The sequence below is a fragment of the Rana temporaria genome, chromosome 12 (genome assembly GCF_905171775.1).
Source record: "Rana temporaria chromosome 12, aRanTem1.1, whole genome shotgun sequence".
Classification (NCBI taxonomy): Eukaryota; Metazoa; Chordata; class Amphibia; order Anura; family Ranidae; genus Rana; species Rana temporaria.
The window spans coordinates 145,769,754-145,788,857 of record NC_053500.1 but is presented as its reverse complement, the minus strand read 5'-3'; the positions used below and the strand labels follow the sequence as shown (position 1 = coordinate 145,788,857).

Below are 19,104 nucleotides of genomic sequence, written 5' to 3'. Positions count from 1 at the left end.
TAAGGAATGAAAGACCCTTCACCAGCAAAGGTGGTTGTACCGGTAGGTGCTACAGGACTAGGCATATTCTCCCACAAGTTTTCTTCTATGAGCATCCAAAACCCTGCCTTCTATCACTTACAGCATCCATCCTTAACCAGGGTTCTGTGGAACCCAAAGGTTCCTACAGAGGTTGCTATGAGTTCCAAGAGTTGTGGCTGAAATACTTCCAATTTAATGGTGCGAAGCCTTCCAAGTTCTGAAGCCAAAGACCAGAGGCACCATTACATTGGAAGTATTTAAGCCACAACTCTTGGATCCCATAGCAACCTCTGTAGGGACCTTTGGGTTCCCACGGAAACCTGGTTGAGTGACGTTCTGGCCACTGATGTAAGGAGCCATTTTCCCAACTGGTTTTAGCAGAAGTTCTCTGAGACTTTCAAGGGTTCCTCTGAAGTACGGTTGAGATGAGCTGATCTGCATGGAAGATGTCCCACTGTTGGGGAAATCACTAACCTGCATACAAAATAGAACAAAATTCTGTATTGTATTAAGTTGGTGTTTTTTCTTGATATACGGGAGGTCTTCAAAAAGTTTCCACACTTTTATTTAAATAACCCAGTTAAAAAGTGCGGAAAGGTTTTGAAGACCTCTCGTACAGTTGCAAACATTTTGAAGAACCTTTGTACAGCTGCGCGGTGATGACCACAATGGACATTAATCTTTATAGCTTACATAGTAGGCAAGTTTCTTTCACAACAACTATTTGTTTTGCTTTATAGCACTTAACCAAATGAAACCTGGACTGGATAAAGGAGGGAGGAATTAAAGTTGTGCTAGCTTTACATTTGTTGTTCAGAAATATTTGATTGCCTGAGCAGAGGAGGGTCCAAGTGACATGTCCCATAGCAAACTGCTGACCCCTGAGCTCCGACATCTGCACCTCTGATTTATATTCCAGTATAACAAGGGGTGCCATTTATAAAGCAACAAATGCTCAATTGACCAATTGGTAAAAAGTAAACTAATAATCGATAACAAGATGAATATTCTGCTACTTCAGCTCTTTTATTGACTAGCTAGTGTTGGCTTTCAGTATTTTCGGAGATTTGGATGTTTGCTATCGAACTATAAACTTATTTTGTTCTTTACTAGATTGCGAGACGTACTGCAAGGCGTCAAAAGGAAAGCTGAAGATCAACATGAAAAAGTACTGCAAGAAAGATTACGGTGAGTTGCCAGGACCTCTACCATGGCCAAGGGTCTCTGAGACCAGATTCATAGACAAGTAAAAGAGAGATTTTAATAACGTTGATGGATTAATGTGGGAATGTTTCAAAAGGTAGGAGCAATATTTTCTGGGGCACAGCTCCTGTCCAACGATCTTATTGGAAATGGGACATCCAGAAGCAGAGGCGGCGCTAGGCTTTGTGAGGCCTTAGTCCTCGTACACACGATAGGTTAACCAGAGGACAACGGTCTGAAGGACCGCTTTCATCGGTCAAAACCGATCGTGTGTGGGCCCCATAGGTTATTTAACCATAGGTTAAAAAAAAGCCAACTTGCTTTAAAATTAACCTATGGATTCCTAACCGATAGGTCTAAACCAATCGTTGGTAGGCACGACCATCGGTTAAAAACCCACGCATGCTCAGAATCAAGTCGACACATGCTTGGAAGCATTGAACGTCGTTTTTTTCAGGACATCATTGTGTTTTATGTCACCGCCTTCTGACACGATCGGTTATTTAACCTATGGTGTGTAGGTGTGACAGAGCATCAGTCAGCTTCATCGGTTAACCTATGACAACGGTCCTTCAGACCGTTGTCCTCTGGTTAACCGATCGTGTGTACGAGGCTTTAGGCAAAACCTAGACATGAGGCCCCACTCACGCCCATAATGGAAAAAATAATTCAAGCAGTAAAAAAAAATAGCTGTATAAATTAGTCAGTGTTCTCTATCTCAGTGCTGGTGTCCTCTGTGTCGGTCAAGAGGCCCATGTGAGTGCGAGGCCTTAGGCCACTGCCTTTGCCTAATTAGAGAGCTACCTCTGTCCAGACGGCAGTTTGTTTTCCTCCATTTTGATACAGACTGTGCCTGTTCTCATATGTGAGATTACTATGTGGACATGTCCAATAGCACCTTAAAGTGGACCTTTCCATGAACAAATTCAGGACATGTCATAATATTATAATTGTTTTTAGAAAAGCTCCACATTTTATCATAGAAAAGCCAACTTTCAGCTGCTGCCTGTGACTGCCCAGGATGAGATAATAGCTCTTTAGGGAGGGCGAGCGCACTGGACTGACTCAATCAGTCATTAGTCAATGAGTCAGTGATGATGGGGGGGGGGTTTGTAAGGATTCCCTTCCAATAATTTTTGCCCAACTTAAAAAGAAGGCAGGGGTGAGCCCTTTTTGGGGGCTTGGGTTGCCACCTCTGGGTACAGCCTTGAGGTCGTTTCCACCTATACTTGAAAAAGTAGGTAGAAAGTGAGCGCCCAATATCCAGTGAATTCAACTCCCCTGAGGAGTTTTACATTAAACACAACCGACTATGCAGCAACATCCCTGAGGAGGAAGGGGAGTCTTGTGGCCCCAAAACACTTTGGCTTGATTACTTGTTGCTACTTTCGGTAAACGGTCGAAAACTTACCTTTCAACTTGCATTCAATGGATATCGGGCACTCCTTTCTACCTACTTTTACACGTACATGTGGAAACAACCTCAAGGCAGTACTCAGAGGTAGCAACCCAAGCCCCCAAAAAGGGCTCACCACCACCTTCTTTTTTAAGTTGGGTAGAAATCATTGGATATCGGGCGCTCCTTTCTACCTACCTTTACAAGTACAGGTGGAAATGACCTCAAGGCTGTGCCCAGAGTAGTAACCCAAGCCCTCAGAAAGAGTTCACCACCACCTTCTTTTTAAGTTGGTCAGAAATCATTGGATCTCGGGCGTTCTTTTCTATCTACTTTTATGAGTAGTGCTGAGAAGCATTTCCTCAGTCTCTTCTCCTCCAGTGATCAGATTGCAATATTGTAACTTTGTAGCATATCACAAGGTTAGGGCCCTTTCATAGAGGCTGTCAATTTTTCAGGTGGACCTCTTCGGAAAGGTCCCTGCATTCCTTTTCCAGGTATTGCCTTTGTCGGCTTTTCAGGACATCACCATCATTGTTCAGGCACCATCCAAGGGTCTCCATTTACTTCCTGGACTGAGATGACGCAATCAGTAAATCCTGGTGCCTATGCAGTTCCTCACTTTGCTATACCCATCTTAGGGCCCGTTCACATGGGCGGCTTCCTTCCTGATCAGCAGGGGAAATCTGTGAGCTGACCCTGCTTTTGCTGTCCAGGAGTAACAGACTGCACTGTTTACAAACGGCTGCCTCCGATCTGGTCCACCCAAATAGAAGAGGATGCAGTCCTCCTCCATTTTGTTTTGGCCTTACTGCCGTGGTTCTGAACCCTGTCCATTTTTCAGGTAGACCTGATCGGAAGGTCCCTGCATTCCTATGGAAATGTTGGGTGTAAATGGACTTTACACCGGCCTACCTCTGGGATACTTGAAGACGGGGTTGAGAACCACTGCCTTACCGGACCCAAACAGGCCATATTTTGGGAATTTCTCTTAGACAAAACAGCTGTCCAAAATACCAATACCAAACCATTGACTGATTTAAAGCACCTGTGCAAAATAAAGGAAAACCTGTAAACATGACCTGTTGGGGGATACTTGAGGACAGGATTGAGAACCACAGCCTTATCTGACCCAGAGGTAGGCCGGTGTGAAGTCCATTCACACCCAACATCTCCATAGGAATACAGGGACCTTCCGATCAGGTCCACCTGAAAAATTGACAGGGTTCAGAACCACGGCGGTAAGGCCAAAACAAAATGGAGGAGGAAGGACTGCATCCTCTTCTATTTGGGTGGACCAGATCGGAGGCAGCCATGTGTAAACAGTGCAGTCCGTTACTCCTGGACCCCCATACAGTAAAAGCAGGGTCAGCTCACAGATTTCCCCTGCTGATCAGGAAGGAAGCCGCCCATGTGAACGGGCCCTAAGATGGGTATAGCAAAGTGAGGAACTGCATAGGCACCAGGATTTACTGATTGCGTCATCTCAGTCCAGGAAGTAAATGGAGACCCTCGGATGGTGCCTGAACAATGATGGTGATGTCCTGAAAAGCCGACAAAGGCAATACCTGAAAGTCCTATACTTAACATGAAAACCATATCTGATGACAGGTCCTCTTTAACACAAGTGATGGAAATGCCAGACGGGGTCTGTAGGGGAGTGGGAACCGCACACAATTGTGAATTTCGGCGGCGGCGGCTCTTTCACATAATGTCACTTTTTCTCTTTTTGGTTCAGCGGGTCGCTACACTCAAAACAAAAAAAGAAAAGTAAAACCTTTTCCCGATGAATAATTAGTATTGGTTTATAGAACGGCACATTGAGGTTTTTAAACTAGTTTTCAAAAAACAAGACCGCGGCGGAATTTGCATGCTAATTGGTGTTAAAGGGGGTTATTCTGATGGCCAATGTAGAAGAAAAGGGGTATTATGGGCCGAAAACAAAACCTTGGCCACATTCAATGAGCGCCCTACTTAGCATGTCTCTAGAATTCTCCCAACGCGGTTTGGCTTTGCTGTGGCGACATCTTTTTTTTTTTTTTTTCTTAAATGATTTTGGATGTGATAAGTCGAGCTATGAGATTCATCCGACAGTTTTTTTTTTTTTTTTGCGTGCGGCCCGGATGAGCGTGAATCGTCTCGTTTGCCCTCTGCGCGGTGAATTGTAATCCGCCGCCGACCCCCCTTCCACTGGGGGGGGGGGGGGGGGGGGGCATGGTGTTTTTGGAAAGCGCAGTGGGCACCGGAGACGAGTGTTTGGTTTCTCCCGCAGCGTCCCTTGCCCTTTGCCTCCCTCCTCGGGCGCAGATGAGAAGACCCAGCTTCTCTGTACCAGGCCTTGGCCCGCCGCCACCACGTCCTGACAAGAAAAACCGCCTGCGTCCTGCGCGGCGGCAGAAAAGGGGGAAATTAAACCCCTGACATATCGCATTCTGCCGCCCGGCGGGGGGTGCTTGACAATCATCAAATGGGCATCTGAGGGACGCCTGCTGCTCCTTTTAATACGTCCGCTCACTTACAAACTGCAGCTATTTCACCTCAGCGTGAGGGCTGCGTTCCTGCTTAATCCGCCGGTGTCTGATCTCTGTGGCTTGGAAGGGCACGGCTTTGTATGGAGGGGAAACGGGAGCTGCCAACTTTCCCAGCGAGCCGGGGGAGGGGGGGGTGTCGCACTAGATACAAGCAGTGTCTCAAAGTGGCAGAAGAGATGTGAAATACGGACAGCATAGGGACCATAAAGGGGACAAAACAGTGGCTGGGGGGGGGGGGGGGAGCACAGGGACCACGGACAGTATAAGGGCCATGAAGGGGGGGTGGGGCCAGCACAGAAGAGGTGGCATAGAGTCGGCGGAAGGCGACAGCCCAGAGTCGGAGAAGGGCGACAGCCCAGAGGCGGCATAGAGTCGGCGGAAGGCGACAGCCCAGAGGCGGCATAGAGTCGGCGGAAGGCGATAGCCCAGAGGCGGCATAAAGTCGGCGGAAGGCGACAGCCCAGAGGCGGCATAAAGTCGGCGGAAGGCGACAGCCCAGAGGCGGCATAGAGTCGGCGGAAGGCGACAGCCCAGAGGCGGCATAGAGTCGGCGGAAGGCGACATAGAGTCGGCGGGAGGCGGCATAGAGGCGGCGGAGGAGGCGACAGCCCAGAGGCGGCGGGCCAGAGATAGAATAGGCAGAGGCGACAGCATAAAATCAGCGGAGGCGACAGTCCAGAGGCGGCATAGAGTCGGTGGAAGGCGACAGCCCAGAGGCGGCATAGAGTCGGCGGAGGTGACAGCCCAGAGGCGGCATAGAGTCGGCGGAGGTGACAGCCCAGAGGCGGCATAGAGTCGGCGGAGGTGACAGCCCAGAGTCGGCGGAGGTGACAGCATAGAGTCGGCGGAGGTGACAGCCCAGAGGCGGCGGAGGTGACAGCCCAGAGGCGGCATAGAGTCGGCGGAGGTGACAGCCCAGAGGCGGCATAGAGTCGGTGGAGGTGACAGCCCAGAGGCGGCGGAGGTGACAGCCCAGAGGCGGCATAGAGTCGGCGGAGGTGACAGCCCAGAGGCGGCATAGAGTCGGCGGAGGTGACAGCCCAGAGGCGGCGGAGGTGACAGCCCAGAGGCGGCATAGAGTCGGCGGAGGTGACAGCCCAGAGGCGGCATAGAGTCGGCGGAGGTGACAGCCCAGAGGCGGCGGAGGTGACAGCCCAGAGGCGGCATAGAGTCGGCGGAGGTGACAGCCCAGAGGCGGCGGAGGTGACAGCCCAGAGGCGGCATAGAGTCGGCGGAGGTGACAGCCCAGGGATAGAATAGGCAGAGGCAACATAGAATCAGCAGAGGCAGCCCAGTCGTTTACAAAAGATAGTTTGGAAGGAAGATAAAATTCCTTCCATTTATTTATAAAGTGCCAAAAATGTACGCAGAGCTTTACATATCGAATGCAGCCAATCACCTTTATGGACTGGTAAGCTGCAATAGATTATATTTTCGTTCTTAAGACGAGATATCCCTCGACTTCTGAAGGCACCTTGGAGGCCGTGCCGGTGTCCACCCCAGGAGGCTGCCATCTTGCTGGTCTCCCTGAACTGGTGCCACTTACGGGGGCAGCAAACCTCCTGTGTGTGTAGACTCGGGGGGGGGGCTGTGCTGATCTCCAGCAGCCATGACAGGTCCTCCTTTGTGGTCATGTACAGTGAAGGGGTTTCTCTGGCAGTTGGCGGAGTGCTGAGCACAGGCTGTGTGGCAGGGCAGGTATACTATGCAGCCCCCCCCCCCCCCCCCACCACCTCCTCCTCCTCCTCCTCCCATCCCCACCGGTGACACATCCAGAGCCTGCACTCATGTTTTCACAGCTGGAAGGTGAAATAAGACATTCTGGAAGACTTTAGGATTGAGAATGTTGATTTTTCCAAAGGTGTCTTCCCCCTCCCCCCCCCCACACACCGGGAAGTGGGAAGGTTGTCGTATGGCAGAGCGCTGGCTGCTGCAGGCAACTCGCTCACATGCCTTCCTTTAACTAAAACCCGATGCCGCTGTGGGACGGGGCGTCTGGGGTTTGCAGCTGCGATTTTCCTGGGTAACATTCGTAGATTTGACCCTATAGGTGCCTCACCGACGCGACAGTCGTCTCGTACCTTTCCCAGGTGCCCACCGACGCGATTACAGAAAACACCGGGGGGGTCTTCAGCTGTTATACAAAAGGGCAGAACAGAGGACTTCTGAGGAACCCCAAAAATTCTCACCTCCCAAGGGGAACCCCAGGAATTTTCACCTCCCGGAGGAACCCCAAAATTTCTCGCCTCCCCGGAGGAACCCCACAAATTCTCACCTCCCGGGAGGAACCCCACAAATTCTCACCTCCCGGGAGGAACCCCACAAATTCTCACCTCCCGGGAGGAACCCCACAAATTCTCACCTCCCAAGGGGAACCCCACAAATTCTCACCTCCCGGGAGGAACCCCACAAATTCTCACCTCCCAGGAGGAACCCCAAAAATTCTCACCTCCCAGGAGGAACCCCAAAAACTCACCTCCCTGGAGGAACCCCACAAATTCTCACCTCCCAGGAGGAACCCCAAAAATTCTCACCTCCCGGGAGGAACCCCAAAAATTCTCACCTCCCGGGAGGAACTCCAGAAACTCTCACCTCCCAAGAGGAACCCCACAAATCCTCACCTCCCGGGAGGAACCCCACAAATCCTCACCTCCCTGGAGGAACCCCAAAAACACCTCCTGGGAGGAACCCCAAAATTTCTCGCCTCCCCGGAGGAACCCCACAAATTCTCACCTCCCGGGAGGAACCCCACAAATTCTCACCTCCCGGGAGGAACCCCACAAATTCTTACCTCCCTGGAGGAATCCCATAAATTCTCACCTCCCGGGAGGAACCCCACAAATTCTCACCTCCCCGGAGGAACCCCACAAATTCTCACCTCCCGGGAGGAACCCCAACAATTCTCACCTCCCAAGGGGAACCCCACAAATTCTCACCTCCCCGGAGGAACCCCAGAAATTTTCACCTCCCAGGAGGAACCCCAGAAATTTTCACCTCCCAGGAGGAACCCCACAAATCTTCACCTCCCTGGAGGAACCCCACAAATTCTCACCTCCCCGGAGGAACCCCACAAATTCTCACCTCCCCGGAGGAACCCCTTAAGATTTTATGAGAAAGATTTTTACAGATGGAGTTCTGTGGGCTTCTCACGTAGTTTTGTCTCCACCAGATGAGGGATTCTCACAAATACTCGTCAGTATTGTCTGCAGAGGCCCAACGCGTGTTCTAACGCGGCGTAAAATGTCCCGATTAGCAAGCCGTGGAGCGCGCTCCGGGTAACGGGCCCGGCATGTGGCCCTCAATGAGAGCGCCAATTAGGTCTGTGTGTTTTGTCTGCTGGCTGCTAATTGTCTGTAATTGTTTTATGGTGCTGAGACACCGACAGCGAGAAACTGGAAATACACAAATCCCGACCACCCAGCGTGAGAACGAGTCTGCAAAGCCACCAAATGTCCCTTGTACTGTCTAAGAGCAACAAGTACACCATATTACCAAAAGTATTGGGACGCCGGCCTTTACACACACAGGAACTTTAATGGCCTCCCAGTCTTAGTCCGGAGGGTTCAATATTCGCCCTTTGCAGCTATAACAGTGGGAAGAATGTTCCTTACATTGGTGATCAGTGAGAAGAATGTCCCTTACATTGGTGATCAGTGAGAAGAATGTTCCTTACATTGGTGATCAGTGGGAAGAATGTCCCTTACATTGGTGATCAGTGAGAAGAATGTCCCTTACATTGGTGATCAGTGGGAAGAATGTCCCTTACATTGGTGATCAGTGAGAAGAATGTCCCTTACATTGGTGATCAGTGAGAAGAATGTCCCTTACATTGGTGATCAGTGGGAAGAATGTCCCTTACATTGGTGATCAGTGAGAAGAATGTTCCTTACATTGGTGATCAGTGAGAAGAATGTCCCTTACATTGGTGATCAGTGAGAAGAATGTCCCTTACATTGGTGATCAGTGAGAAGAATGTCCCTTACATTGGTGATCAGTGAGAAGAATGTCCCTTACATTGGTGATCAGTGAGAAGAATGTCCCTTACATTGGTGATCAGTGGGAAGAATGTCCCTTACATTGGTGATCAGTGAGAAGAATGTTCCTTACATTGGTGATCAGTGAGAAGAATGTCCCTTACATTGGTGATCAGTGAGAAGAATGTCCCTTACATTGGTGATCAGTGAGAAGAATGTCCCTTACATTGGTGATCAGTGAGAAGAATGTCCCTTACATTGGTGATCAGTGAGAAGAATGTCCCTTACATTGGTGATCAGTGGGAAGAATGTCCCTTACATTGGTGATCAGTGGGAAGAATGTCCCTTACATTGGTGATCAGTGAGAAGAATGTTCCTTACATTGGTGATCAGTGAGAAGAATGTCCCTTACATTGGTGATCAGTGAGAAGAATGTCCCTTACATTGGTGATCAGTGAGAAGAATGTCCCTTACATTGGTGATCAGTGAGAAGAATGTTCCTTACATTGGTGATCAGTGAGAAGAATGTCCCTTACATTGGTGATCAGAGGGAAGAATGTTCCTTACATTGGTGATCAGTGGGAAGAATGTCCCTTACATTGGTGATCAGTGGGAAGAATGTTCCTTACATTGGTGATCAGTGGGAAGAATGTCCCTTACATTGGTGATCAGTGAGAAGAATTTTCCTTACATTGGTGATCAGTGAGAAGAATGTCCCTTACATTGGTGATCAGTGGGAAGAATGTCCCTTACATTGGTGATCAGTGAGAAGAATGTCCCTTACATTGGTGATCAGTGAGAAGAATGTCCCTTACATTGGTGATCAGTGAGAAGAATGTCCCTTACATTGGTGATCAGTGGGAAGAATGTCCCTTACATTGGTGATCAGTGAGAAGAATATTCCTTACATTGGTGATCAGTGGGAAGAATGTCCCTTACATTGGTGATCAGTGAGAAGAATGTCCCTTACATTGGTGATCAGTGGGAAGAATGTCCCTTACATTGGTGATCAGTGGGAAGAATGTTCCTTACATTGGTGATCAGTGAGAAGAATGTTCCTTACATTGGTGATCAGTGGGAAGAATGTCCCTTACATTGGTGATCAGTGGGAAGAATGTCCCTTACATTGGTGATCAGTGAGAAGAATGTCCCTTACATTGGTGATCAGTGAGAAGAATGTCCCTTACATTGGTGATCAGTGAGAAGAATGTCCCTTACATTGGTGATCAGTGAGAAGAATGTTCCTTACATTGGTGATCAGTGAGAAGAATGTCCCTTACATTGGTGATCAGAGGGAAGAATGTTCCTTACATTGGTGATCAGTGGGAAGAATGTCCCTTACATTGGTGATCAGTGGGAAGAATGTTCCTTACATTGGTGATCAGTGGGAAGAATGTCCCTTACATTGGTGATCAGTGAGAAGAATTTTCCTTACATTGGTGATCAGTGAGAAGAATGTCCCTTACATTGGTGATCAGTGGGAAGAATGTCCCTTACATTGGTGATCAGTGAGAAGAATGTCCCTTACATTGGTGATCAGTGAGAAGAATGTCCCTTACATTGGTGATCAGTGAGAAGAATGTCCCTTACATTGGTGATCAGTGGGAAGAATGTCCCTTACATTGGTGATCAGTGAGAAGAATATTCCTTACATTGGTGATCAGTGGGAAGAATGTCCCTTACATTGGTGATCAGTGGGAAGAATGTCCCTTACATTGGTGATCAGTGAGAAGAATGTCCCTTACATTGGTGATCAGTGAGAAGAATGTCCCTTACATTGGTGATCAGTGGGAAGAATGTCCCTTACATTGGTGATCAGTGAGAAGAATGTCCCTTACATTGGTGATCAGTGGGAAGAATGTTCCTTACATTGGTGATCAGTGAGAAGAATGTTCCTTACATTGGTGATCAGTGGGAAGAATGTCCCTTACATTGGTGATCAGTGGGAAGAATGTTCCTTACATTGGTGATCAGTGAGAAGAATGTCCCTTACATTGGTGATCAGTGAGAAGAATGTCCCTTACATTGGTAATCAGTGAGAAGAATGTCCCTTACATTGGTGATCAGTGAGAAGAATGTTCCTTACATTGGTGATCAGTGAGAAGAATGTCCCTTACATTGGTGATCAGTGGGAAGAATGTCCCTTACATTGGTGATCAGTGGGAAGAATGTCCCTTACATTGGTGATCAGTGGGAAGAATGTTCCTTACATTGGTGATCAGTGAGAAGAATGTCCCTTACATTGGTGATCAGTGGGAAGAATGTCCCTTACATTGGTGATCAGTGGGAAGAATGTCCCTTACATTGGTGATCAGTGGGAAGAATGTTCCTTACATTGGTGATCAGTGAGAAGAATGTCCCTTACATTGGTGATCAGTGGGAAGAATGTTCCTTACATTGGTGATCAGTGAGAAGAATGTCCCTTACATTGGTGATCAGAGGGAAGAATGTTCCTTACATTGGTGATCAGTGGGAAGAATGTCCCTTACATTGGTGATCAGTGGGAAGAATGTTCCTTACATTGGTGATCAGTGGGAAGAATGTCCCTTACATTGGTGATCAGTGAGAAGAATTTTCCTTACATTGGTGATCAGTGAGAAGAATGTCCCTTACATTGGTGATCAGTGGGAAGAATGTCCCTTACATTGGTGATCAGTGAGAAGAATGTCCCTTACATTGGTGATCAGTGAGAAGAATGTCCCTTACATTGGTGATCAGTGAGAAGAATGTCCCTTACATTGGTGATCAGTGGGAAGAATGTCCCTTACATTGGTGATCAGTGAGAAGAATATTCCTTACATTGGTGATCAGTGGGAAGAATGTCCCTTACATTGGTGATCAGTGAGAAGAATGTCCCTTACATTGGTGATCAGTGGGAAGAATGTCCCTTACATTGGTGATCAGTGAGAAGAATGTCCCTTACATTGGTGATCAGTGGGAAGAATGTTCCTTACATTGGTGATCAGTGAGAAGAATGTTCCTTACATTGGTGATCAGTGGGAAGAATGTCCCTTACATTGGTGATCAGTGGGAAGAATGTTCCTTACATTGGTGATCAGTGAGAAGAATGTCCCTTACATTGGTGATCAGTGAGAAGAATGTCCCTTACATTGGTAATCAGTGAGAAGAATGTCCCTTACATTGGTGATCAGTGAGAAGAATGTTCCTTACATTGGTGATCAGTGAGAAGAATGTCCCTTACATTGGTGATCAGTGGGAAGAATGTCCCTTACATTGGTGATCAGTGGGAAGAATGTTCCTTACATTGGTGATCAGTGAGAAGAATGTCCCTTACATTGGTGATCAGTGGGAAGAATGTCCCTTACATTGGTGATCAGTGGGAAGAATGTCCCTTACATTGGTGATCAGTGGGAAGAATGTTCCTTACATTGGTGATCAGTGAGAAGAATGTCCCTTACATTGGTGATCAGTGGGAAGAATGTCCCTTACATTGGTGATCAGTGAGAAGAATGTCCCTTACATTGGTGATCAGTGAGAAGAATGTCCCTTACATTGGTGATCAGTGGGAAGAATGTCCCTTACATTGGTGATCAGTGAGAAGAATGTCCCTTACATTGGTGATCAGTGGGAAGAATGTCCCTTACATTGGTGATCAGTGAGAAGAATGTCCCTTACATTGGTGATCAGTGGGAAGAATGCCCCTTACATTGGTGATCAGTGGGAAGAATGTCCCTTACATTGGTGATCAGTGAGAAGAATGTCCCTTACATTGGTGATCAGTGGGAAGAATGTCCCTTACATTGGTGATCAGTGGGAAGAATGTCCCTTACATTGGTGATCAGTGGGAAGAATGTCCCTTACATTGGTGATCAGTGGGAAGAATGTCCCTTACATTGGTGATCAGTGGGAAGAATGTTCCTTACATTGGTGATCAGTGAGAAGAATGTCCCTTACATTGGTGATCAGTGAGAAGAATGTCCCTTACATTGGTGATCAGTGGGAAGAATGTCCCTTACATTGGTGATCAGTGGGAAGAATGTCCCTTACATTGGTGATCAGTGAGAAGAATGTCCCTTACATTGGTGATCAGAGGGAAGAATGTTCCTTACATTGGTGATCAGTGAGAAGAATGTCCCTTACATTGGTGATCAGTGGGAAGAATGTCCCTTACATTGGTGATCAGAGGGAAGAATGTTCCTTACATTGGTGATCAGTGAGAAGAATGTTCCTTACATTGGTGATCAGTGAGAAGAATGTCCCTTACATTGGTGATCAGTGGGAAGAATGTCCCTTACATTGGTGATCAGTGGGAAGAATGTCCCTTACATTGGTGATCAGTGGGAAGAATGTCCCTTACATTGGTGATCAGTGGGAAGAATGTTCCTTACATTGGTGATCAGTGAGAAGAATGTTCCTTACATTGGTGATCAGTGAGAAGAATGTCCCTTACATTGGTGATGTGCATGAGGATTTTCCTTCCTTATTAGCTGAGTCAAACAGAGCCAGTGAGCTAATGAGGAGAGAGAAGGGTTGCTTTGTGTGTGTGAATGGACACGCAGAGCAGCGGCTCGGGACTGAGCCTGCCTGGGTGCCCCCATAGCAAGCGATTTGCTCTCGGGGCAGGAGGGAGGGGCCTGGAGTGCCAGCAGGGGACCCGAGAAGAGGAGGATCAGGGATGCTCTGTGCAAAACCATTACACAGAGGAGGGGAGTATGACATGTTTATTAATTTAAGCTATGTTTTGGATAGGATTATTTGCCCCACCTTATCATTTGTCTGTATTTCCTTCTATTTCAGCGGTCCAGATTCACATCCTTAAGGCCGACAAAGCGGGAGACTGGTGGAAATTCACGGTCAACGTGATCTCTGTGTACAAACAAGGAAGCAGCCGCATCCGCCGCGGGGACCAGAACCTGTGGATCCGCTCCAAGGACATCGCTTGCAAGTGCCCGAAACTCAAACCCATGAAAAAATACCTCCTCCTAGGAAACGACGAGGACTCGCCCGACCAGAACGGGGTGGTGGCCGACAAGACCAGCCTGGTCATACAGTGGAGGGACACGTGGGCCCGGCGGCTGAGGAAGTTCCAACAGCGAGAAAAGAAAGGAAAATGTAAGAAAGCCTAGGAGGAGGAGGAGGAGGAGACAACCAGGGGTCCTCGGAGGAGGGCCAGAGTGCCGTAGAAGACAGAGAGAGAGAGAGAGGACCGTTAATTGCTGCTTGCTGTAGAGTCTGGAGCAGATAGGATTATCAACTAGTTTTTTTTTTTTTTTTTTGTTTTTTCGAAAACATTTTTCCCAGATGGCGGGATGGAAAACTGGCTTTTTTCGAAAGTTGATAGACGAGTTGGAGTGAAAAGTGGGAAGGTGTCACTTTTTTTTTTTTTTTTAATGACTGGACTGAAGCGTTTGCACCTAATACGTAAAAAGTTGATTCACAGACACGCGGGAAGGAACGGCGAAGAAAAAGGGAGGGTGGCGAGGGAGAGAAAAAAAAAAACAAGAGTTATTGCCGAGAGATTTATGGTGATGGAAGCTGTGAAATTTGCACCTGTTCGGTATCTCCTGCCTTGTGAGTCATTAATTGTTTAAACATTTCTGCGGTCAAAGCCCTGTGGCTCCTTTTTTTTTTTTTTATTCATCCGAGGTGGAATGGGGGCTGAGAAAACACCCCGAGGATCTTAGTAACCTCTAAAACACCCCCAAGGGTGGGAATTATTTGTTGGTAACCACATTGCAGAAAAATAAAATAAGTTGAAGGAGAGCTCCGATCAGAACCAAAATCCATCGTTAAATAAAAAGTTTTCCTTTTTACAATTATTTTTAATAATTTTTTTTTTAATAAATCTTTTTTTAAATATTTTTTTTTGAATTTTTAAATAACAACATTTTTTTTTAATAGATGTGGGGTAACTACATTATATTACTTAGAGAATTAAAAATTGGGGGGAGCTCTAACAACGCTCATTCCTCCCCCCCCCTCCCGAGGTATAGGAACAGTTTCAAAGCCGTGGTGTTGGCAGTAAAAAAAACTTTTTTTTCTTTTCTGGGTGCATCTGAAATCCAAAAAGGGAGTAAATCCACATCAAATATTTATTTTTTTGAATTTTGAGCTCTGTCTGGAGGTCTCCTTTAACACCATACCTAATGCTTTTGATATCAGATGTAGCCCCCCCCCCCCTTCCCAAACCTTCCATGCATTTTACCCGCCGCCTTCGTCTAGGTGCTGACTTGCTAGGTATGCAAACCTAGGAAAAGAAGAAAAAAAAAATTAAATTTGTACAAAAAAAATGCAAATTCTAACCTTTTAAAAAGTATGTATATCATTGAAATAACTTTTTTTTTTTTGTTAAGAAAACAAATCTTTATGTTGTGTTTTTTGTATAATGTTTTTAATAACAACCCCCGGTCTCCCGTTCACCCTGTACGTAGCATTATATATGCAGGATTGACAGTATTAGCCGGTCAGGAGAAAAGAGGGGGAGGGTACGATAAAGTGAAAAAATGTCTACAGAGTTTTTATATATATACCGAATTCAGAAAAAAAAAAGATATATATGGACTTGCTGTAGTTTGTGTTTTTAGGCTGAGGAGTCTGAAAAACACGCGTTATATTTTATTTTTTGAGGTACGGCTCTCCTCGATAGGAGTTTCTTGTATGTCGAAAAACGTCCTGTTGGCAATTAAAGGCTTACCATTGGTAGAAATGATTGATGTTATAGCTTCACATCCCTGGTTATTCACTAAATGTAAAATCTTCGTATCAGAAAAAGCTGCTCATTCGTGTTTGAAGGACGTCAACGGTGCTAGTCAGCCAATTGGCTCGCTAGAAACCAACGGCTCCACAATGGTTACCAAGGCAACAGCTGAGCTGTCGGTGAAGTGAGATGAAGATTGGAAGGAAGTCTGTAAGTAAACCAAACTCCGGCCCAAAATAGTTTTAGAAAAAGTAGACTTGTTTTTGTTTTCGGTGACCCTGTTGGGAGATTACGGAAGGACAAGAACTTGGAAGTGTGGTTATAATCGGCACCGGAAACCCACCCCGTAATAATGTAGGGCAGCCTTTCTCAATCTTTTTACTCCTGAGGAACAATTGAAATCATTCCCAGGTTTTGGGGAACCCATTCTAAAACCAATTCAGTAAGTGAGAAGAATGGCCCCACAGTGTCCACCCCAAGTGAGGGTGGACACTAGAGTCCATTCTTCCCACTGACTTGGGGTAGACACCGAGGGTCCTTTCTTCCCACTGACTTGGTGTGGACACCGAGGGTCCATTCTTTTTACTAAGTCAGTGAGAAGAATGGACTCCAGTATCCACCCCAAGTCAGTAGGAAGAATGTTTCTCCAGAAGTTGCTTGGGGTTTCTTGAGCTTTGGCCAAGTGACTTTCCTTTTGGTGGACCTAAAAAGTTAGGTGGCAGGACACCTTTCTCAATCTTTTTACTCCTGAGGAACAATTGAAATAATTCTCAGGTCTTGGGGAACATCTTTCTCAAAACCAATTCAGTCAGTGAGAAGAATGGACTCCAGTGTCCACCCCAAGTCAATGGGAAAAATGGACCTCAGTCTCCACCCCAAGTCGGTAGGAAGAATGGACCTCGGTGTCCTCCCCAAGTCAGTGGGAAGAAGGGACCCCAGTGTCCACCCCAAGTCAGTGGGAAGAATGTTCCTCCAGAAGTAGGGCAGAACACCTAACTTTTTAGGCACCACCAAAAGCAAAGTCACTTAGCCACAGCTCAAGAAACCCCAAGCAACTTCTGGAGGAACCCTTGTTGAGAATGGCTGACTCTTTGATTTGTGACACGCCTCTTTTAAAGTCCCATGACCATTTCTTTCTGCATTAGAATATAAAAAAGAAACAATCCATAACATGTTCGGGTTGACAGGCTGCACTCTTCAGTAGGGCTTGGAATATTGTGTGTAATGATAAGATAAGGACTCAAACAGGTGATCAACATTTTCGAAAACATTCATTTCTATGTAAAAGACAGTCTCTGGCAGCCAGTGGTTAATAGCTTTTCTAATGATAAGAAACCTGACGGAGGTTCTAACCATTCCCTATGTGTCTTTTTGCAGTCTAGAGATTTCTTTGTACTTTTTCTTCCAACAGGAAGTGAGGGGAAATCTAAAATTGGAGTACAAAATCTGGCGCAGCTGTGCATGAGAGCCAATCAGCTTCTAACTTCAGCTTTGTTTTCGGTTAAGACTTGGCAACAAAACCTGGAAGCTGATTGGTTTCTACGTTAAGGATTCCAACTGCTTTTGCAGTACTCGATTGAGCTACTGCACTCTATATACATGTATGATATACATATTGTAGCTCTCTAGGTCTGTCTACAGTTGCCAAGCCCCACAGCAGACAACTAATCCAATATGTCATGTCTTTGATTATATAAAAATAGTACCCTATAGTTTAAAGCTAGCCATCTATCTGGAGTGTATATAGGGGCACAGTGGCTTAGCACTTCTACCCTACCGCCCTGAGTTCCTTGAGTCCTGGCCAGGACACTATCTGCAATGGAGTTTGCATGTTCTCTCCCTGCGCTTCCATAGATTTCCTCCAGTTATTCCTCTTTCCTCCCACATTCCAAAGACTTGCCAGTAGGTTTAATTGGTTCCTGTCGAAAAAATGAGTCCTAGTATGATATTCTACCAATCGCGTTCGTGATGCATGCCTCCTCATCTGCCCCAGCAACAGAAAGAGTGCTTTTAGCCCCTAGGGCAGTGATGGCGAACCTTGGCACCCCAGATGTTTTGGAACTACATTTCCCATTAAGCTCAAGCACTCTGCAGTGTAGTTGAGCATCATGGGAAATGTAGTTCCAAAACATCTGGGGTGCCAAGGTTCTCCATCACTGCCCTAATGAGAAAAGCGCTAGGACAATAGTAATTGAATGCGGTAGAGTGCTTTCGATGAAGCTGAGCAGCTCCACTGTCTTGGTGCTAAAATAACGTTCAGGAGTCCTTGTCCTGGCGCTAAAATAACATTCAGAAGGCCTTGTCCTGGCGCTAAAATAACGTTCAGAAGACCTTGTCCTGGCGCTAAAATAACGTTCAGAAGACCTTGTCCTGGCGCTAAAATAACGTTCAGAAGGCTTTGTCCTGGCGCTAAAATAACATTCAGAAGGCCTTGTCCTGGCGCTAAAATAACATTCAGAAGGCCTTGTCCTGGCGCTAAAATAACGTTCAGAAGGCCTTGTCCTGGCGCTAAAATAACGTTCAGAAGACCTTGTCCTGGCGCTAAAATAACGTTCAGAAGGCTTTGTCCTGGCGCTAAAATAACATTCAGAAGGCCTTGTCCTGGCGCTAAAATAACATTCAGAAGGCCTTGTCCTGGCGCTAAAATAACGTTCAGAAGACCTTGTCCTGGCGCTAAAATAACGTTCAGAAGACCTTGTCCTGGCGCTAAAATAACGTTCAGAAGGCCTTGTCCTGGCGCTAAAATAACATTCAGAAGGCCTTGTCCTGGCGCTAAAATAACATTCAGAAGGCCTTGTCCTGGCGCTAAAATAACGTTCAGAAGGCCTTGTCCTGGCGCTAAAATAACGTTCAGAAGGCCTTGTCTTGGCGCTAAAATAACGTTCAGAAGGCCTTGTCTTGGCGCTAAAATAACGTTCAGAAGACCTTGTCCTGGCGCTAAAATAACGTTCAGAAGACCTTGTCCTGGCGCTAAAATAACGTTCAGAAGACCTTGTCCTGGCGCTAAAATAACGTTCAGAAAACCCAGGACTACAATGTCCATCTTGACATCATTGGTTTGCCCTCCACAGATCTGCTGAATAATGGCGAGAAGCCATTCGCAATTGGCAGATGTGAAAAAAAACAGCCGGCCGATTTCCTTCGGGGGCCGATGACATCACAGAAGCCGCTCGTGCCTCGGTGTTGGCGCAAGCTCCTGATGAACCAAGATGGCCACATCCCTCATCCATAACGGTTCAGAGTTGCCCGTCAGGCCTGTGCAGACCTCAAGAGGCAGATGTTGGATGGGAACTGTCCCAAAATACACACTCAGGGGGGCGA

The 19,104-nt window shown here is 46.7% G+C and overlaps 1 protein-coding gene across 4 annotated transcripts in view; it reads left to right on the top strand.

Moving 5' to 3' along the window:
- NTN1 (netrin 1) overlaps positions 1–15,795 on the top strand; it is a 133,274-nt gene extending 117,479 nt beyond the window's left edge. For 3 of the 4 annotated variants that reach the window (XM_040331120.1, XM_040331119.1, XM_040331121.1), the window contains exons 6-7: positions 1,135–1,209; positions 13,884–15,795. In XM_040331120.1, coding sequence (XP_040187054.1) covers positions 1,135–1,209; positions 13,884–14,212 — 404 coding nt within the window. In that variant the 3' untranslated portion in view covers positions 14,213–15,795. Of the gene's footprint in view, positions 1–1,134; positions 1,335–13,883 lie in introns of those variants that run through there. The other variant, XM_040331122.1, reaches the window with a different exon arrangement.
- The last annotated feature ends 3,309 nt before the right edge of the window (positions 15,796–19,104 follow it).